The sequence below is a fragment of the Aythya marila genome (assembly GCF_965140915.1).
Source record: "Aythya marila genome assembly, chromosome: 2".
Lineage (NCBI taxonomy): Eukaryota > Metazoa > Chordata > Aves > Anseriformes > Anatidae > Aythya > Aythya marila.
In genome coordinates this window covers 143,644,267-143,663,720 of record NC_139043.1, presented here as the reverse complement: position 1 = coordinate 143,663,720, position 19,454 = coordinate 143,644,267, and the positions used below count along the sequence as shown (strand labels likewise).

The 19,454-nt window shown below is 39.4% G+C and overlaps 1 protein-coding gene across 8 annotated transcripts in view; it reads left to right on the top strand.

Moving 5' to 3' along the window:
- Positions 1-18,485, top strand: part of ENPP2 (ectonucleotide pyrophosphatase/phosphodiesterase 2) — a 58,302-nt gene extending 39,817 nt beyond the window's left edge. For 5 of the 8 annotated variants that reach the window (XM_082754090.1, XM_082754095.1, XM_082754093.1 and 2 more), the window contains 11 exons: positions 785-912; positions 2,993-3,080; positions 3,221-3,308; positions 4,186-4,358; positions 4,641-4,692; positions 7,325-7,461; positions 7,965-8,100; positions 9,325-9,402; positions 11,965-12,097; positions 12,709-12,865; positions 17,882-18,485. In XM_082754090.1, the coding sequence (XP_082610216.1) occupies positions 785-912; positions 2,993-3,080; positions 3,221-3,308; positions 4,186-4,358; positions 4,641-4,692; positions 7,325-7,461; positions 7,965-8,100; positions 9,325-9,402; positions 11,965-12,097; positions 12,709-12,865; positions 17,882-18,052 (1,341 nt within the window). In that variant the 3' untranslated portion in view covers positions 18,053-18,485. The remainder of the gene's footprint in view (positions 1-784; positions 913-2,992; positions 3,081-3,220; positions 3,309-4,185; positions 4,359-4,640; positions 4,693-7,324; positions 7,462-7,964; positions 8,101-9,324; positions 9,403-11,964; positions 12,098-12,708; positions 12,866-17,881) is intronic. The other 3 variants (XM_082754091.1, XM_082754096.1, XM_082754097.1) reach the window with 1 other exon arrangement.
- Positions 18,486-19,454: the final 969 nt, after the last annotated feature.

Here is a 19,454-nt window from a genome sequence, read left to right as displayed (position 1 = left end):
ACTGCTCACTTCATATCTTAATTTGAGGCATTATTCAGCATTACCTCCTCACTCTTCAGGCAGGAAAACCAACCATTAACATGAATAAAGAGTTTTAAATGGTGCCCTTCATGAGTACAGATTAATGTTTGTCATAAATTCCACTGTTTGCTGCTGAAGTCGCTTTTATAACCTTTTTGGGCAGTGCAGAGCCAGAATCTCCCTGACCATCTTGACTCCCTGAATTGAGTCTATTTATTCGTTCCTTCAGAAATGGAAAGTAATCTTTTAGGGTAAATATTTTACTAGCACTTTGAAGATGCTGAAAAAGTTCATTTGATAGCCTTCAACCATAACCCTGCTCTTAATGGAAAAAAAAAGTATTTAAAATTAAAGCTGATTTAAAAAAAATAGATAAATCAAATTTACTAACCAGGCTGCTTTAAATATATCTGCAGACTAGATGTATTTTCAGCATTCATCTTTCTTCTAAAATTTAATCTTTGGTCCAATTAGAATAAAATTCTTCATCTACAAGTTAAGTAAGCATGATGTTTTGTTTTGCATGATGCTTTCAAAAAGACTGTCATGAAAATGAAGTTTTCCAGAATCTTTGAATGACCCCCTGTGCCATGGTCTTATGTAAATATTGCACAGAAAGGGCTGGGCTGTGTACTCTAGATGTACACATTGTTTTCAAGACATCATCAATAATGTGCTTAACAGCTTGGTTTCTGTAGTTCAAGGTTTCATGTGCCTCTGAGCTAACTGACAGCAGTGTTGTCTGTAACCATTTCTTTTTCAGTGCAGAAAGCCAGACCAGCACTTTAAGCCATACTTGAAACATCACCTTCCTAAACGCTTGCACTATGCTTACAACCGACGAATTGAGGATGTCCATTTACTGGTGGATCGCAAGTGGCATGTGGCAAGGTAGACTTTGCTTTCAGCCTGATTTTTCAGCCTTTCTTTCTGAGGAAGCAAGACACCTGGGACTGCTCTGTCTGTCAGCATCCTGCTCCTGCCACCTGGGAACATGAGGAGTTTTGAACTCCTGGTGAGGTTCAGACATATTAGGTGTAGGGTTGCAGAACATAAAATTGTGTTAAAGTTTGGGAAAATATGTACTTTTAGCAAAGAGAGAAACCCAGATTAGTTTATCCAATCAACAGTGTGTTTTTTGACCAATTAGCTCACATATAAGAGCTAATAGTGTTTTTTTGTTGTTGTTGTGTTGTTTTGTTTTGTTTTGTTTTATTTTTGTAAGGTGAAAACTTATTAAAACCAGGAAGTGGGGAGTATGGGAGGAAGGGGAAGGCATTATGAGACCAGGGGAGGTCAGGGAGCAAAGGGTCAAGTGGATGAACTGGGTAACTGGAAAGAAAATAAAGACATTGGCAGAGTGGATGAAAGCTTGGGAACACGTGGAAAGGTATTACAGGACTGGTGCTGAAATGCCTGTATCATATTGTGTTGTGAAACAAATCCACAGCAAACCAGGATACTTTAGCTTAGAGCAAGCCCTATTTTGGCTTGGTCTTTATGATACATCACTGAATTTTCAGTTATAGGCAAATCATAGCCAATTTTCAGTATTCTTAGTTAAAAACTAAGAAAAAAACAAGTTGGCACTTACATGTATGGAGTGAACAGAAGAGGAATAGGCTTTGTTTACAAATTGCACACCCCTTTCTGTGTTAATATGTATTATTTTTCTTGCTTTCATCCTTTGACATGTGTATTACAGTATAGGAATGGCTGGGCCTTAATGTGTGAAGCTGACTCAGTGGTTCTTGGAAGATGACACAGATTTTGGCTTATGGTATTCTGTTGTGAGCTTTAAATTATGGTAGCTTTCTTTGCCTGTATAGCTGCCAGGCAAACATACGGTGTGTTGTAAGTGGCTTTTGACATCTGTGCTTATCTTCCTGTGAATTATGCAAGGATCACTCTGCTGAAGCAGTGAATGAGAAATCCCAATTGCTTTCTTGCATAACTCCACTAGCTAGTTGGCCGTTTGCCTTGTACAGTTTCTATGGCTAGGGTTCATGTACATTTCAAAGAAGTAGCCTGTGTTTTAGGCCCATAACATTTCTTAGTTTTAAGAATTTTACTGGAACTGGTGGAATGGAAGTGGAGGGTCCAGGCTGATTTGCATTTATTCTTACTAATCACCTCAGACTTATTCTTTTGTATATTTATTCATTAGGTGTTCTGAAATCATGTTCACCAATAATCCATTTGTTAATGTAAATGTAATTCATTGTATATTCACAGGCAGAAAAATGGTTGTTATTGATCTGATTGCTATAATTCTAGTAATTTCCAAGGCCAAAATCAAACTTTGGCAGAGCATCTTTTCAGTACTGATGAAGAAATTAACTTGTAGGATAATCTGGTCTGCTGCACAAATTGTATATACATGGCCTTCATAAAACGCAAAAAAGTATTTGGGAACAAGCTGATAATTATCATTCCTATACTACAATACTTATTTTTTTCCACATATTTTGTAAAATAGGACTCAGCAACAAGCTGATAATTACCATTCCTATGATACAACACTTATTTTGCTACACATTTTTCCTCATTACAATCTTTCCCTTCTTTTCCCTCCAAAATTTTCTATTGGGTTGAAGGTGCACGGTTACAGTTTTTGTATGATGATTGCAGCATTGTCATGTCTCAAAAGTTCTCTACTGGCTTTTTGCAAATTGGGGGAGTATCATTTGTAGGAGATAGTGTGATATGAGAAATCTTTGCAACAATAATAACCTTATCAGCTATTTACTTATCAGTGAATAAGATTTGGCTCTTAGGTTTACATCCTTGTATAGTGGGAGCAGTGGGAGAATCCATGGGGTTGTCAGATGACTCTGCAGTGCCCAGGACTGCAATACAGGAAAGATGAGCAATGCCTTGAAACCTTATTCCTCCTGTCCCCAAAGTACATTGTCTGGTCAGCCACCGTACCTCCACCTTTGAGAAAATTGCTAATACTTTTTCAATTTAGGAAAGCTGTGGATGTTTACAAGAAACCAACAGGAAAATGTTTCTTCCATGGAGACCATGGCTATGACAATAAGATAAACAGCATGCAGGTAAGAGCAATGCAGTAACCTTTACGGGAGGGTTGTTAAGGCAGAAGATATCTGAGTTTTTCAAAAAATGTAAATATTCACTGAAAAAAAAAAACCTACCTTTAATGCTTTTTTTCTACTTTCTCTCTCTCTTTTTAAAGACTGTCTTCATTGGTTATGGACCTACATTCAAATACAAGACCAAAGTACCTCCTTTTGAAAACATTGAACTTTACAATGTCATGTGTGGTAAGCTACCTGCTTGAGCAGTTATAAGAGAAACATGCTGCTTTACCCAAGAGGGCTTATTTAGGAACCTGTGAGCTCGTGCCCTTATTCCCTCCCAGAGTCCCTTCCCAAATGCTTCTCTTTTGGCCTGGAGGGCTGAAGGCATTTCTCAGGAGCCCTGGTTTACTCTGCTCTAGGAGCTGGTCGATAAAGGGTATTAATACACTTTTGTTGCACGCAGCTTGTCAGAGATCAAATATGTACCACTACTGTGTGTGGTGTCCACACTTCATCAGTCTAGGAAGGAGGCATCTGCACCTGCATGTCTCAGGGAGCAGCTCAAGGGGGATCACTTAGCTTTTTGTGATACCTCCTGGTATGATTGTTTCGTAAACTCTTACTGTAGCCATGAAGTAGAATTTGATGCTGTATACAGATATTCAGTATAATCTTTCCTTTAATGGCTTTTCAAGGGAGTAAGATTTCCTAGCTGAAGGCATAATTATTATTTTTTCCCTAAACACGAAATAACAAAAAGGTAGTTGTTCCTTATCTATAAAGCAGGTGACTACTAGCAGTGTTCCAGGTGGTTGATGTAACGTCACCACATTGACTGTAGGCTTGTTTTGGAAACTGCAGGAGTAGTTATAATAAAAATGTTTTCCAGTGTCTTCATGCAAATTAACCTTCTTGTCGTAAAGGCTACCATACTTTTCAGGCAGGATTTACAATTCTATGATTTAGACAAAAGATTAGCATTTTTATTACATTAAAAGCATTCATTAGCACATTATGGATGTAAACAGTATTGCGAATAAATGTCTTAGCTAAGTAGAGATACTGCTGAATACATGGTTGCAATCTAACCATCATTAATTTGCTGTGGGTGTTTTCCTAGATCTACTTGGATTAAAGCCTGCTCCTAATAACGGCACCCATGGAAGTTTGAATCACCTGCTGAGAGCCAATGTTTACAAACCCACTGTGCCAGATGAAGTTGCTAAACCACTTTACCCTGTAGCTCTACCTTCTGCATCAGATTTTGATATAGGATGTACATGTGATGATAAGGTAGGTGTTTAGGATCTGCTGATACTCCCACTATTAGCCATAAATGTCTAGTAAAGTTTATAGGCATTACAGCTGTTTCAAGAGAGTTCAGGCTGCAAAAATTCCCCAGATCCTTCCTGTGAAACCTTCTGTGCCCTTTTGGAACAATTATTACTTCTTGGAAAACAGGAAACAAGAAAGTTGTCTGTGTTTTATAGCTCTAGTTTTGTTTTGCTAGATGCCTAGTAAAACAAGATGTCAGAATGCTCCAGTGACCTAATCTTTTTCCTTTTTTCTCTTGAGAAGAACAAGTTGGATGAACTCAATAAGCGCTTTCATGTCAAGGGAACTGAAGGTAAGAGCCTGGTGCCTCAGTTAATAAAAGCTATTTTTGTTTTCTTTTGCAATCTAGTTTTCATCACTGATACCAGACAAACCCCTGTTTTGTTTTAGTTAATGTTTAGTAAACTAACTTTTCAAATAACTGTCAGAAGAGCATACAGACATGAACCAAATTAAGATCACATGAAGTATATGCTATCTTTTCCTGTACCCAGAACTAAAGAATTCCTCAAAGAGAGATGAATTTTAGTTCTTCTTTTCCATCACCATTAGGAGGGTTAATGTCTGCTGTTGAAGCAGAGAAATGAAGAAAGGAGAGGGAGCATGAGGCAATGCTCCATTCAACCACAAGCAATAGATGGGGTAAAAAGCATAGACCAAATCTGCACACTGTGGTTTACCAGTATTCATCAGGCTTAGGCTTCACCAGGTCTTTGGTGCAGCTGCTCTGACAATGCCTGACTGGGTCTGTAATGCTTGGTTGTTAGGGAGCAGGTTACCCACTGAAATACTGGCAAACCAGTGCACAAATGCTCTGCTGGTTCAGGGATGCTCTGTGCAGTTTTGTCCCCCACCAGTGTTCAGGTTTCTCCGTGGAGAAAGCATCCCCTGCTCTTCTGGACACTGGCTCCTGTGCTCTTGATGCCGTATGCCAGCACTGAAGTTCATTCATCTGCACGCTCAGCCATGTCAGGGCTGTGATCCAAGTTAAAATATAGCAATAACAATTCACAGCATTTCCCTTATCAAAACAATTTATATTTCTTGTAGTCCAACTGAGCGAATTCTGAAACATTGAGTTTAGACTTGAGTTTATACCGAACTTTAGATTGAGGTACTTCAAATCGGGCTTGTCAGATGAATAAGAATATTAAAAAAAATAATAATCTATTAAAAAAGCTACTTAAAAAGCTACTTATTCAGTTTTACTTGTGTGAACAGGCAGTGCAGCCTTTTAGTTTCTAAAGGTTAAATTATTTCTTTTGTGTGAGTAAATTGTCTTTTTCCAGCTTTCATCTTGTTAAACTGATTTTTCCAATTAGCAATGAGTTACTCCCCACTCTAGCTATTTCTGGCATCAGAAAAAAAAATGCTGTTGTATTCCTAGATATCTCAGCATCTCTATTTTGCTTTAGGTTCAGATGTTCCTTCACTTTATATTATAAAAATAGTACTTTTAAGAATTAAGCATATAAGTAAATTTCAGTTGCTTGTTTGCTTGTTTATAAGTTGTCTGTTAAGTAGAATTAGGTTCCTTTTATGTAAGCAACAAACAGTTCTATTTTGTGCAAGTTATTATGTTATATTTTATGACAGGCTTTAGCACATGTTCATGGACCTTCCTGTGTTTAGTTGGTAATTCCCTTATGCATTGGGAACCAAGCTGTTGTTATGCACATGCAGCAGGAAGAGATTCCTTCCAGGTTCTCTTGAATAAAGGAAGTTAATCATCTTTGTCCTTAGACAAGGCTTTTCCTACTTCTCTTTTTTTTTTGTCCTATAAAAATATCCTCTATTTGGACTCAAAGACTAATGAAACATGCCCTTTTCTTTCAGGTTAAATGCCTATCCATGAACAGTGGTTAGGCTGTTTACCTTGTTTTTATGTTTTGATTTCCAAAAGCAAGCCAAACATGTTTGCCAAATGGTTATCAAAATCAATGAATCATGCAGCACAGTGCAAGATTAGCCAGGAAATTTATTTTTCTTTTATCTTGTTTAATGATGTTTTTGTCTTTTTGTAAGCAAAACTTATCAGAGGTATCTAGTGACATTTAACCACAACATAGCACCACAACAGAAGAAAAGAAAATCTTGCAGAGTTGGAGGTGTCTTTCTGTAGCCAGAGTTAGGAAAGTTTTGGGGTTTTGTTTATTGTTCTTTGATATTAGAAAATAGCACGCTCTTCTTCAGAATATCATCTGTATTAGTCAAGTGGAAAAAATATACTCTTAGTGAGTGGACACCTTTGTCTTCCTTTTGTCAGGGACTTTGTGTTTTACAAAAAACACAGGGAGGACAGAAAGTCAGGAAAAGAGAGGCCGAGAGTGATAGCATAGGGGCCAGTTTAGAGAAACAAAGTGCTTTTTGCCTCGTGTGATTGCGATGTGGGCATAAACATCCTTGTGGAGTGTCCTGTGTTTGGAGAAGCATCTTTTTTTCCATGCTGTGTTCTCAACAAGTTTTCAAGTGCAGAAAAGACTTGTAAACAAATTGGGTTTTGAGCCTGGAAGGGGGATCCCAACCAAAACTGTTGAAGAACAACTGCTCTCTCTGTCACAGAATTTTCTTAGCAGTTTTTCAGGGTCAGTATCCTGCTGAGAACTGTTGTAAAATCAGCATGTGTTGGAAAGCCAACTGTTGTGGTCCTCAACCTCCTTTTTTTCCTCTTCTTCTTTACTCTGAGAGTGGTGAGGCACTGGCACAGGTTGCCCAGAGAAGCTGTGGATGCCCCATCCCTGGAGGTGCTCAAGGCCAGGCTGGATGGGGCTTTGGGCAACCTGGTCTGGTGGGAGGTGTCCCTGCCCATGGCAGGGATTTGGAACTGGATGGGCTTTAAGGTCCCTTTCAGCCAAAACCATTATAGAATTCTATCTTCATGGTTTTGATAGATAAATTTAAATGTAAATTCTTCTGATCTATAGAGAAACATCTTCTGTACGGGCGTCCAGCGGTGCTGTACCGCACAAAGTACAATATCTTGCACCACCATGACTTTGAAAGTGGCTACAGTGAAACGTTCCTGATGCCTCTCTGGACATCCTACACTATTTCCAAACAGGTCAGTGCTCTCTTCAGTCTTGAAACATGCTTAAAATACTCTTTGGAAGTCTGTTTGTTATCTGTATTCTTGAAACTGTAAAATAATCCTTTCTCAAGTAGATTTTCCCACTAGAAATTATTCCAAATACCACTGAAAATAATGTTCCTTTTCCTTTTCTTTCTATCTCCTCATTCCTTTTCTATCTTCCTGTAAGAGAAAATAGTTTTAAAGCAGAATGTTTTAATATTTTTTTTTGTGATTTCATTTTCTTTCTATTTTTTCTTTTTCTCAATGGGGATTTGTTTTCCTGATTTATTTTAATCAGCTACTTCATTTGGATTACTTCCCATAGTGATTTCTGCCTGGTAGAGGAACAAGACTTGGTTTTACATCCAGGGTGCATCATTGTTCTCCACACAATGCCTTCAATCTCATCTGCAGACTATAATACATCATTTTATTTTAGCTATAAGTGCTGGAGTTACTTTTCTTGTCACTTCTGCATGCGATTTTCAATGCAGGCAGAGGTATCTGGTGTCCCGGAGCACCTGGCCAACTGTGTGAGGCCCGACCTTCGCATTTCTCCAGGAAACAGCCAGAGCTGCCTGGCCTACAGAGGTGACAAACAGCTCTCCTACGGCTTCCTCTTCCCTCCTCGTAAGTTCAAATAGCAAGTCTACAGAATTTAAAGGATTCAAATGTCACTTCTATATATCACTCCTTTTCTTTTCTTTTCTTTTCTTTTCTTTTCTTTTCTTTTCTTTTCTTTTCTTTTCTTTTCTTTTCTTTTCTTTTCTTTTCTCTTCTCTTCTCTTCTCTTCTCTTCTCTTCTCTTCTCTTCTCTTCTCTTCTCTTCTCTTCTCTTCTCTTCTCTTCTCTTCTCTTCTCTTCTCTTCTCTTCTCTTCTCTTCTCTTTTCTTTATTTTTTAACAACCTAGAGATTTTGTAATTTTCTGTTTTGTTAGAGAAAACCTTAGGTATGAATAAAACACCCCCAAATGTGAAGGGACTAGCTTTTATTTTATTTTATTTTATTTTATTTTATTTTATTTTATTTGAGATCGTTGGGAAAGAATGTAGGTAGGAGTGTTCTGCTTTCCTTCCTTCCCGAGTTGATTCCTTCCTCCATGATGCCTTTTCCTCAGACTACCTGCTTTTGCACCAACATGGGATGGATATATTATATTATGGATATATTATTCTTGCTGCATGACTTCAGGACCAAGGGCTCAGTGCCACAAGTTGCCATCACAGCTGTGTCCTCTCACCTTCATGAGACTGGAGAGATACTCCAAACTGGTGCTCTGCTTCATGCACAAAAACAATGAAATGTTCTACTTTGTTTAATAAAAATAAACGTGAAGGAACAATTACAGAGTAGGAGCACAGGCTAGAATACTACAGTCTTCAAAAGTTGGCCCTTTAATGTCAGTGGACATATACTGGCTTATATGAGCTGAAAATCTAGTTAGTTTGTAATTTTGACTTCAAACAACAGAAGGATAAATATATTTAATTTATCCATATTAGATTTCTGCATACGGTAAAATAAATAATTAAAATCTACCATCCCACAGAAACAGTGGTAGTAGAAAAGCTGTGTGAAAGAGTGTCCTGAAATCTCCTGGTGCAGTTACATTTGTTCAGTCTCAGATAAACAGGCTTTTGGATTTAGGAAATGTTCATGGGATGCAACCTTACTGTCTCGCAGTTGTGAATTTCATTGCTCTGCCTTCCCCATAGTGAAAGCACACAGAGCCACTCTGACTTCTGTTTCAGTGACAGCATTCCTTTTGATTACTCTCTGAAACCACTTTTGAAAATGTTTTTATATTCTTTGAATTCTGACATTTCATCTCATTAGTATTTTTCTGTTTTCAGAATTAAGTTCCTCTGCAGAAGCAAAATATGATGCTTTTCTAATAACAAATATCATTCCAATATATCCTGCCTTCAAAAGTAAGTGCAATTTCCACAGTTTTACTTCTTTTTTCCCAAGCTTGTAACATTTTTTAAAATGTCTGTTGCACTATGGAATGATTTGATGGGAGAAGTTTAAGACATAAATCCAATTACCTGTAGCCAGTAGATAATACACGGGAGAAGCTGTATAGTTCTAGGTGTAGGCAGACAATCTACCACGAGAAATTCCTTAAGGTTTAAGAAAGCTTTATTTTCCTTGGTGCTGGGCTGAGATAATAGTACAGACATTGTCAGTTCTGTAGTTCAGCAATTTTGCTGAAGTGCCTAAGTAACTCGTTTTGTACAAAACCATTCAGTTTTTCTTACTTGTAGCCCCAGTTAATGCAGAATACTCAGACAACATGTTTTCACTTCTCAGTTGGGGTAGTCTGGGAGTGTACACTTATCATGTTGTAGTTAAGGGACAAGTGGCATCTGGATCACTTTTGGTTTTACCATCCCTACCCTTAAAGGTAGACCAAGAGTGTTTACTACCTTTAAAGAAAAAGGAAGAGGAAACCAATTTATGGAAAATGAGGAATGATTTAAAACCAGCTGAAATTTTCAGCCCTGCAAGAATACAGTATTAACGTTCCTTTTGTCTGCACATCTCTTTTCTCTCTAGTGTTGCCAAGAGGTAGAAAACCATCAGGCTATTCTGGTGGCATTTTTGGCTTGGCAGGAATTGGGAAGCCTTGGAAGAATCTCAAGAGCCTGTTCTTGTGAGATTTCCAATGCAGATTTTAGGCCAGAGAGGTTTGGATAAACATCAAAGCCTATGGGAGGCTTTTTATTTTTAACCAAAGAAGAGTACTTTTAACTGAAAAACCTCTGAGTAGGAACAAGTGGTAATGTTTGCTGGAAATCTGAGCAAAGGCACTTAACTGATTACAGAGTGCAAAATTATTGGGGATTTCCCACTCTCAAATCACTTCATAAAAATACTTTTTATGTTAATGTTAGTCTAAGCAAATTATGTGAGATACTAATCACAGGAGAACAACCTACCATCAGCAGCTCATTTTATCTAGTGGCCTCCACAAGCAGGTGAAGGATCCCCTGAGAACAAATGTGGTAACTTATATAATTTCCTGGGAATTATGAACTAATAATACCTGTGTGCAGGTTGCAGGGCAGAGAGCTCAGACCATTCTTTATACAGAGCCTTTTCACAACAGAGGCAATATGGGCTGGCAGTTTTATTCTGTGCTGGTTTTGGTGGTGGTACTGGCTGTAGAAGCCCCCTCCTCTGATTTTATTTATTTATTTTTTTAAAATTCAGTGTTCACCCCCCCAACTCAGGCAATAATACTGGATCAATCTTTTCTGTAACGAGTCTGGCTTGAGCAGTTCCCACTTTGCTGGAGCCACAGGGTCATGCCCTTGGGCTGTCCCCCCATTCCACTGGCATTGTTGTCTATGTGGCTGCAATGGGAAACCAACCAGGGAACTGATTCAGCTGGAAAACTCAGAGAAAAAGCATTCCTTTGTGGCTATTTTGATGGTTCAGGCTGAGGCAGTGGAGGAGCGAGCAGCTGGAGGAGTGGGACAGCCAAGTGGCTACTGCAGCTGAGGTTCCTGAGGACCATTGCTTGTGGGTGCCTCTGCGCCAGCCTGAGCAGGGAGCTCGTGTGGCACTGAAGAGTCTCAGGCCAAAGCGTGCTGGATTTTCCTGAGGCTGATGCTGCTGTCAGTTCTGGGGAACCATGGACTTAAAAGGCTGGACTGGCAAGGCAAAGGTTAACCTTATACAAGTTTGAGATGCTTTGTTTGCACACACTTCTGTTAGTGTTAAAATAAAAGGAAAAAAAAAAAAAGAAAAAAAAAAAAAGAAGGAAAACAGTGATGTAACTGGAGATCCCAGTGTGTGTTCTATCTCTGTAAACATCTTACCTTGTTAAGGTTGAGAAGGTTGCGGTCGGAGAAAGTGTTGTGCTCTTCCCAAAAGTTGTGGTTAAAATTCCCTGCTAGGCAAGCCTCTGCTTTAATGAGATGCCATGCCATAATGTGGTCATCCTAGCCTGCACCTGATTTGAAGTTAGACTTTTTGTATCCAAGAAGAATTTAACAGAAATAACACGACCTTTTTATTTCCCTGTCATTTAAACTGTTTGGTTTTTGCTTTTAATCACAGTCCTATTTCCTTTTCAGAACTTTTTTTTTTTTTTTTTAAAAAAAAAAAAAAAGACAAAGGAAATGTTTGGACAAAAGGGACATCAAAAGTGTGTGAATAGCTGTTTCTACCACTGGTGAAGGAACAGCAAGCTCTCTGTGCAGTGTCTAGGGCAATGCCAGCCTTAGAATGGTACTGTGCATTTCCTTTATCACTAGCTGGGGAAAAAAATCAACAGAGAACAAAGACGTCTGAATAGGGTTTATTGACCAAAACTGAATGAAGCTGCAGTAAATCTGTAAAGCTTAGTCTTTGATTTCCCCTACCACTCTGTGATGACATCCAACGGATTTTTATCTTAAATATATATATATGTTTATAATCTTGGCATGTTTTGGCTTATCCAAATGTTAGAGGTGTGTTTATGTTTTTTGTTCCCCCCACAGAGGTATGGAACTATTTCCAAAGGGTTTTGGTGAAGAGATATGCCACTGAACGGAACGGAGTCAATGTTATAAGTGGACCAATCTTTGACTATGACTATGATGGTCTACATGACACACCTGACAAAATCAAACAGTAAGAGTTTGCATTTAAATTGGTTTGCTGTTTTATTCTCTTACTTATGACAATGCATTCTTTCCACATCACTTGATTTTTGGGGAGGAGATGTAAATTCCTGGCTCTTTCTAAAAATGATTTCTCATTAAGACTGAATGCCCTTGTAGGTAGGACAGGGATAAAAACAAGGAAATGGCAATTCAGCACGTAGCTCTTCACCTTGGCTTTGGAATGAAGTGTTTATTCATCTTTGAGATTAAGAAGATTTATGTTCCTAATCTGTTTTCTCTAAAATTCTCTAGAATTTAAGAGTTGGCAGCTGGGTACCAGAGCATACCATAGTGCTACTGAGTTAGATACTTAAGTCTTTTGTTAATTCAGTAAAGCTTTCTCTCTATTTCCCTGAACTGAAGAAGCCTTTCAGAATTGCCATGTGGTCTTTCTGTGGCACACTATCAAAACATGAGCTAACTGAAACGCTCATTTTCAGATAGAGCTCAGGAATCACACACATCTCAACAAAGTACATGTTTCCTCACGCATAGGGAAGGAAAGACCGCACTGTTTGTGTAATCCTTCTTCCAAACAGATTAGTCCTTTGTGTACAAATGTTTGCTTTACTTTCCCAGGTTTGTGGAAGGCAGTGCCATCCCTGTTCCTACTCATTACTACGCCATCATAACCAGCTGCTTAGATTTCACTCAGCCAGCTGACAAGTGTGATGGACCACTCTCCGTTCTCTCATATATTCTTCCCCACCGGCCTGACAATGATGAGAGCTGCAATGTAAGTTCTGTTGCCTTGCTGTTGCCCAATGGTGAATAGTCCCTGAGAAATGTGAATTCCCATTCTTGTTAGATGCTAGTGCTCACTGATGTCTTAAATGAAAGCATGGGGTAGTGACTCTATTAAGTGTCACGTTCAACTCACTGGACAAGAGCACTCCTCCGTGACAAATAGAAGTATCAGAGAAAACATGGAACTACTACTGAACCTAAAATTGTCTGGAAGAACTGACATACAGTAGGTTGGCAGTAAACAACCTGTGGGCTTCTATATTTTGGCAGACACTGTCAGAGTAACCTCAGAGCAGGTTGGGAAGGGCTGTGTGCGTAGATGTATTGTCCTGGCAGCCAGCCTGATGTTTTTATGGAGGTCTATTTCCATACGCAGGTACAATATAATCTGTCTACTGTGGCAGTCTGGATGCATCAGACAGCATGATTACATCCAACCCACACAATATTAAAACTATACGCTGAAACCTGCTGAAGGTGGAGTGCCGGCAGCTCTTGCTGTTTCCAGCCCATGTCTTGATTCCAGGGAAGAGTTTGGATTCTCTTTACCAGAGAACAGAGGTGACCAGACACCCTCCTTGTTCCCTTCCTATCATCTTTTGGGATGAAAAATCTTACAGTGTAGAAAACTTGGTGAGGTACAAAGGCTTCAGTTTGGTCAGAGCTGCAGAAAGCAACGCAAACGCTCTGTAGCTGATTGTGTGGCAGGAGAGCCAGTCGGGTCCCTACGGGTTCTGGCGCTCTGCAAGGACAGCAGTGCTCCCAGGCAGCTGTATTTAGACTTGTCCTTCCGCCTGAACTTGTTCTCCCATTACACAGCTGTGCGGATTCCTGCACACAGACGCCTCACTATAGGCTGCCAGGAGTCTGTTTCCTGAATGAACGCATTAATGTTATGAATTTTGTATTGGCACAAAAAGTTAAGACTCCTATTCCAGCTACAAGCAGAAATAGTCATTCCAACTCTGTACACAATTCACCTGGAACACTGTTTCTTTCTCATTCATCAAACATCGCCTGCTTTCAGGTCACTCTTTTCAAAACCACGCTTTTGGAGCAATACCCCTCTCTCTTGAGCCGTTCTGGCTTCCTTCTGTTTAGACTCTTAGCTGCTTTGGGCAGAGATGTCTTCTACCAGAAGGCTTAGAAAGTCCTACATATATTTCATTGTGCTTTTTTTTTTTTTTTTTAATTTATTTTTTAAATTTTTTTCCTGGATTGCCTTCGTCTGAATCAAGGTCTAGTTGGTGATCTGGAAGTTACTGTCTGGCAATTATCTGTCCTTGTATTTCTGCCCATATGTGATATTTTCTTTTCCCTATATTGTGTGTCATTGTGCTTTTAAGCTGCTGAAATCATTTTTTATGAAATGCATAGAATAGTGGCCTTTTTTGCTCTTTGATTTCCTACATTCCAACTCAGGCTTCTTTTCTTTGTAGGTCATGCTACCTATTGAATTTGTATTTACTGTTCTGGGTGCAACTGCAGCACTTCTAAAAGGTCATTAGTGAATATTGCTCTCTGTTTGACATAGTAAAGTAACACTCCAGAAATATTTAAAATTAGCTCTTGAGCGAAAATTTGGTTAGGCAAAATTTTGTCATTCTGATAGAGTTTCAGTCTTACTTTTGCACATGGTATTCCATCTGATTTATTCAAAGAAGTGACTGTGTAAAACCTCACGTAGTTCACGGATGAAATGCGTGGGATAATATAAGAATTTTCCCTTAACCTCTCCACAGCTTTCTTTTCAGATGTGAAGAAATATTAGCTTTCCCCTACTCTGCTCTTGTTTCACACGTTTTCTTCACATGGCCGTTGGAGAACACCACTACTCCTCTCATTAGAATTTGTTCCATCTCCAAACTATGTTTATTCATGGTGAGGTTATACCCATTTCTTCTTATGTCAACATTTTTCTATGGCTTAAATAGCCCTTCACTGGTCTTCTTTGGGATTTACCCCTGCTGGTGATTTATGACGATTCTCAAGGCATACACTTTTCTCTATTCATGGGTGACCCAGGATCTTTTTTGCTCTTCTTGTAAGAGAGAATGATCATTTCAGTAGCCTTCCCGTGTATCTTTTCCAGTCTGATTTTTTTTTTTTTTTTGGAACACGAATGAGATAAAGTATTCCAGCTGAGATCTCAAAATGGAAATGTTTTTCTTTCTACTTCACACAACTCCTGATATTATCTAGGATTCTATTTTCCCATAGATGTATTATTGGTAGTTCACAATATCCTGTAATAAACCAGCACATCCAGAAACAATTCTCCTATCTGCTATTTCACATGAAAAACTCCCAGCATAGCAGAAATTCTTGCCAAACAATTTGGATAACACAATTTCACACCATACCAGGGATTCCCCCATCTGCATCCTACAGTATGGCATTCCAGTCTTCCTCTGCATTGACCAGAGCTTCCAATTGTTTTTTAGTAGCAAACTAATGATCTTGGCACAAAAAGCACGTAAGAAAATATTAAATAAAATCCTTTCCAAGATCAAAGCTGGAGGAACTGTCGGAAGCTTCCTACAGGCCCCTATTTCCTTTTCAGCAGAACCTTTAAATTTTCCTTTCAATGAGCAAGTTCCTCAACCACCTATCCACATTCTGGGCATCTTCAGCTTTCCAGCTAACAAACTTGATATTCAGAGAAATGGATATCACAGCAGTTCTTTTATCTAGAATATCTGGCATCTTTTCAAATGGATTTTATGTTAACTTTATAATTTATTGTATATCTCTATTTGTCTCCATGTTCTTAATAGTTGTTTTTTTCCTTCTAAGACCTGCTGTAGTACTGAGGTGAGACTAACAAGCACAGATGGATAAAACTGCATGGATAAATCCACAGATCGATAAACTGATGGATAAAACTCATTTTCAATTTACACACTTCATTTGTTGTTCTGCAGTAATACAATACCACGTTAGTTGATCACTGTGCTTAGAATCTGTGCTGTTGGACCTGTCATTTCATGGGCCAGTTATGAAATGCAAGAAACGAAATTTGACCAGTTCTTGAAACAAAATCAGACCCGTTGACTGATCTTCTAAGCTCATGCAAATGCTATGTTCCTGGACTTGGTTTAAAACCATCCTCATGATCCTGTGATTTATTCATATTGCAGTTCTTTTGCAAACTCTTAGGAGTCACCATCCCTGGAAGTCTTCAAAAGACGTTTAGATGTAGAGCTTAGGGAAATGGTTTAGTGGGGACTGTTAGCGTTAGGTCAGAGGTTGGACTCGATGATCTTGAGGTCTCTTCCAACCTAGAAAATTCTGTGATTCTGTGTGTGATTCTGTGACTTGTCCTCATATTTGAAAGACTGAGCTATGAAGCAATGGGACTTTCCTCTGAGTTCTGCCAAATGCAGGTTTCCTGTACAGGAGAAAGTCTTGAAGACAAGAGAAATGCCACAGTGATTGCATTTAACCTCGTTGAGATCAATGTACAGACCAGCAGTGTGATCGGTTTAACTGGGGATTTCCTGTGGCCACATGATGCCACACGGTGTTCCTGGAGCATGGTGTCACAGGCTGTGGAGAATGTTCCCTTCTTTTCCCTTTTAATCTACATCTCTGTTTTCATGCTCCAGACATGGTTTGGGGCCTCAGATTGCTACCAGCATGTAGAGGAAAGTGGTTTTGGAGCTGAAAAGCTTCAAAACAGATGAGTGTTGACTGGGTCATGGATGTTTGCTTTAGAGCAGCTGGTTGTGACTTAACTGGTACTTCATGTTCTCTCTGTGCAAATGATCAGGCTCACCCGCCTGGCCTTTACAGAGTGACCCACAGCCTAGTCTGTGGTACATCTACTGCTTTGGGTAGGTTCTGGCATGGCTGGCTTAGTTTTTATCGGCAGGAGGATTGTTTTGAAGGAGAACCTCCTCTGAGACAGTCAGAGACTTATTTCAGGAGCAAGCCCGGAAAGAAGAATTGTATCAGCAATATTTCCAGGTACACAGGGTCCAAATGCCCCAAGGTACAACCTCTCCATTTCTAATGTGTGTCCCAACTGTGGTACAGACGTACCAGCTTGCGAGGCCAGCGGGGGAAAAGTCCTGTTTGTTCAGTGCTTTTCCCATGTCTGCTCACCACCAAGCAGTCCCCAGGGTTGGCTGGGACATGTCACCGGGCTGGTTCAACTCAAACAACCTGTAACTGCGGGGTTTTGCAGGGTTGGTTTTTCTGTTTTTTTTTTTTTTTTTTTTTTTTAGTGAGCTTTTAGGTTGTGGATGGCTCCAACACACGCTGGAGCTGGCACAAGGTGTGCAGCAGGGAGCTGGTACGGTGGCTCCCTGCGTCTCTTGGAGCAGTTCCCTAAGGGAGATTACATCCATGCAACCCAACCCCGTCACTCTGGCAGCACCTTCCTGATTGTTTTTCATATTGGGAAATGATTAGTGAAAGGTTTTTTTTTGTTTTTTATTTTTCTTCTATCATGAATAATACGTATGTTTTAATAACAGGACTTTACAGCTACAAATGTCCCAACTGTGTAATGGATCATAAAGGTCTACTAACAGTAAGGTGGAAGGATTAAAATAATACTGTGTTACTGTGTTAGATGATGATCAGATGAGAATGTATTTAGGGGTAAGGTTCAAAGGTAAGCAGCCTAGAATTTGGGCTTTGGTGATGCAGAACAGTTGATCAATATGGAGCTCTTTCTGAGACATAAAAAAATATGTGGTGGCTTTCTAAAAGTATATGGCTGTTCTTCTGAAACACCTGCAACATGGGGGCCAGCTTTTCTCAGACGACTATGGTCCTTGTCTCCCTCTGTCCTAAATGGTTCCCAAAATAAAACTGCATCTTTCCTGTGAAGTCTCAAATCTGTTTTCTTTGAACTCATTTACCTGAGTTGTTTTTGAACAGATTACAGAGATTGTTCAAATCAACCTGATGTTTAGAAAACTTACCTTTCCTTAAGAGTTGATTTGTGACATTGCATTTTATGAACTTTTCTTTTTCTTTTTTTTTTTTTTTTCAGAGCATGGAGGATGAATCGAAGTGGGTTGAAGATCTTCTTAAGATGCACACTGCGCGGGTGCGTGACATCGAGCAGCTCACAAGCTTGGACTTCTTCCGAAAGACCAGTCGCAGCTACACAGAAATCCTCTCCCTAAAGACATACCTGCATACGTTTGAAAGTGAAATTTAGCTTTCTAACCTTACTCAGTGCATCCTTTTATCAACTGGTGTATATTTTTATATTGTTTTTATATTTATTAATTTGAAACCAGGACATTAAAAATATTAGTATTTTAATCCTGTATCAAATCTTAAATATTAAACCCTTGTGTCATTTGTTTTGTTTCTCTAATGTTTAATATAGGTATGTCTCTTGGTTTATTTAGTAGCGCTTGTAATACTGCAGCTTGTCCTTACTCCAAGCTTTTAAGTGGTGCTGCAGGATTTGATACGTGAATCAAGGAAATATTAATTTCCCATGCTCCTTTACCACAGTTGTAGTCCTGTACTTTGTATCAAAATACTGAACATGTAAAATTACATTCATTTACTGTTGACTATGTGACAGACATATTTAAACCCTATAGACAAATAGCATCTTAAATATAATAAACCACACATTCAGTTTTTTTAATGTCTTTTGATTTCCTTTCACAGGGACATTCAGAGGGACTTGTTAACAGCTGAGTGCTGCCAGATTTTTCACATTCACCTTTCTCAAGAGTTTAGGTTTTCTGGTAAGAGGAATGACAGGAGCCCAGGTGCCCTGCCCCAGTAGTCAGCAGTGAGAGCATAAAGCAGGCATCTGCAGTAGTAATTACTGGTTAGGTTTTGCTGTAGGGGCAGAGCTGGAAAAGGAGGTAGGTTGGTGTCACAAGCTCACCAGGAGAACCCTACACTTGGGGCCACTTGGCCCTGGTCTTGGGCTCTGGGAGGGTATGAGCTAACAACATCCATCCACTGTTATCCATTGGGCTGTGTCACATCCCTCCTCCCCCACTGCTGGCCTGGGATGGTGCCTGGGAATCCCTTCTCTGTTGTTCTTTGTTTTGGCTTCAAAGGAAGCTGAGATAAGGTCAGTGTGGAAGGAGGTGGCATTGCCAAAAACCCCAGCAATGGGCTGTTAACTAGGAGAAGAAAGTCTGATTTTCTGTATGTATTTCTAATGGTCAGAATGTGCAGAGCTTTCCCCTAATCTGAGGCTGAGTCCAAGTCCTAATGCCAACCCCCATTCCCAAAGGAACCTTCTTGGCCTGATTGCACATATGTAACTGCATGTGACCCCTATGCAGTGCATGTGATTTACATCCATCATCTGGTCAAGCAAGCCAAGTCTTTGCTGGTTACTTCTGTGCAGATGCAGTCTCATAATTGTGGCAAGCCCTTAACACGTCACCGATGGCACAATCCCAAGCTAATGGAAAAGATGCTGTTCTATACTGGTATCTAGATAAGGCCTGATTGGGCTTGGACAGTTTTTATACAAAGTGTATGGTATGTGTATGGTTGTGTAGTTAGAAGATGTGAAAGACAAATTATTGTATAGAATACTTGTTGAGGGATTTGGAAAAAGAATAAGGCTGAAACAACTG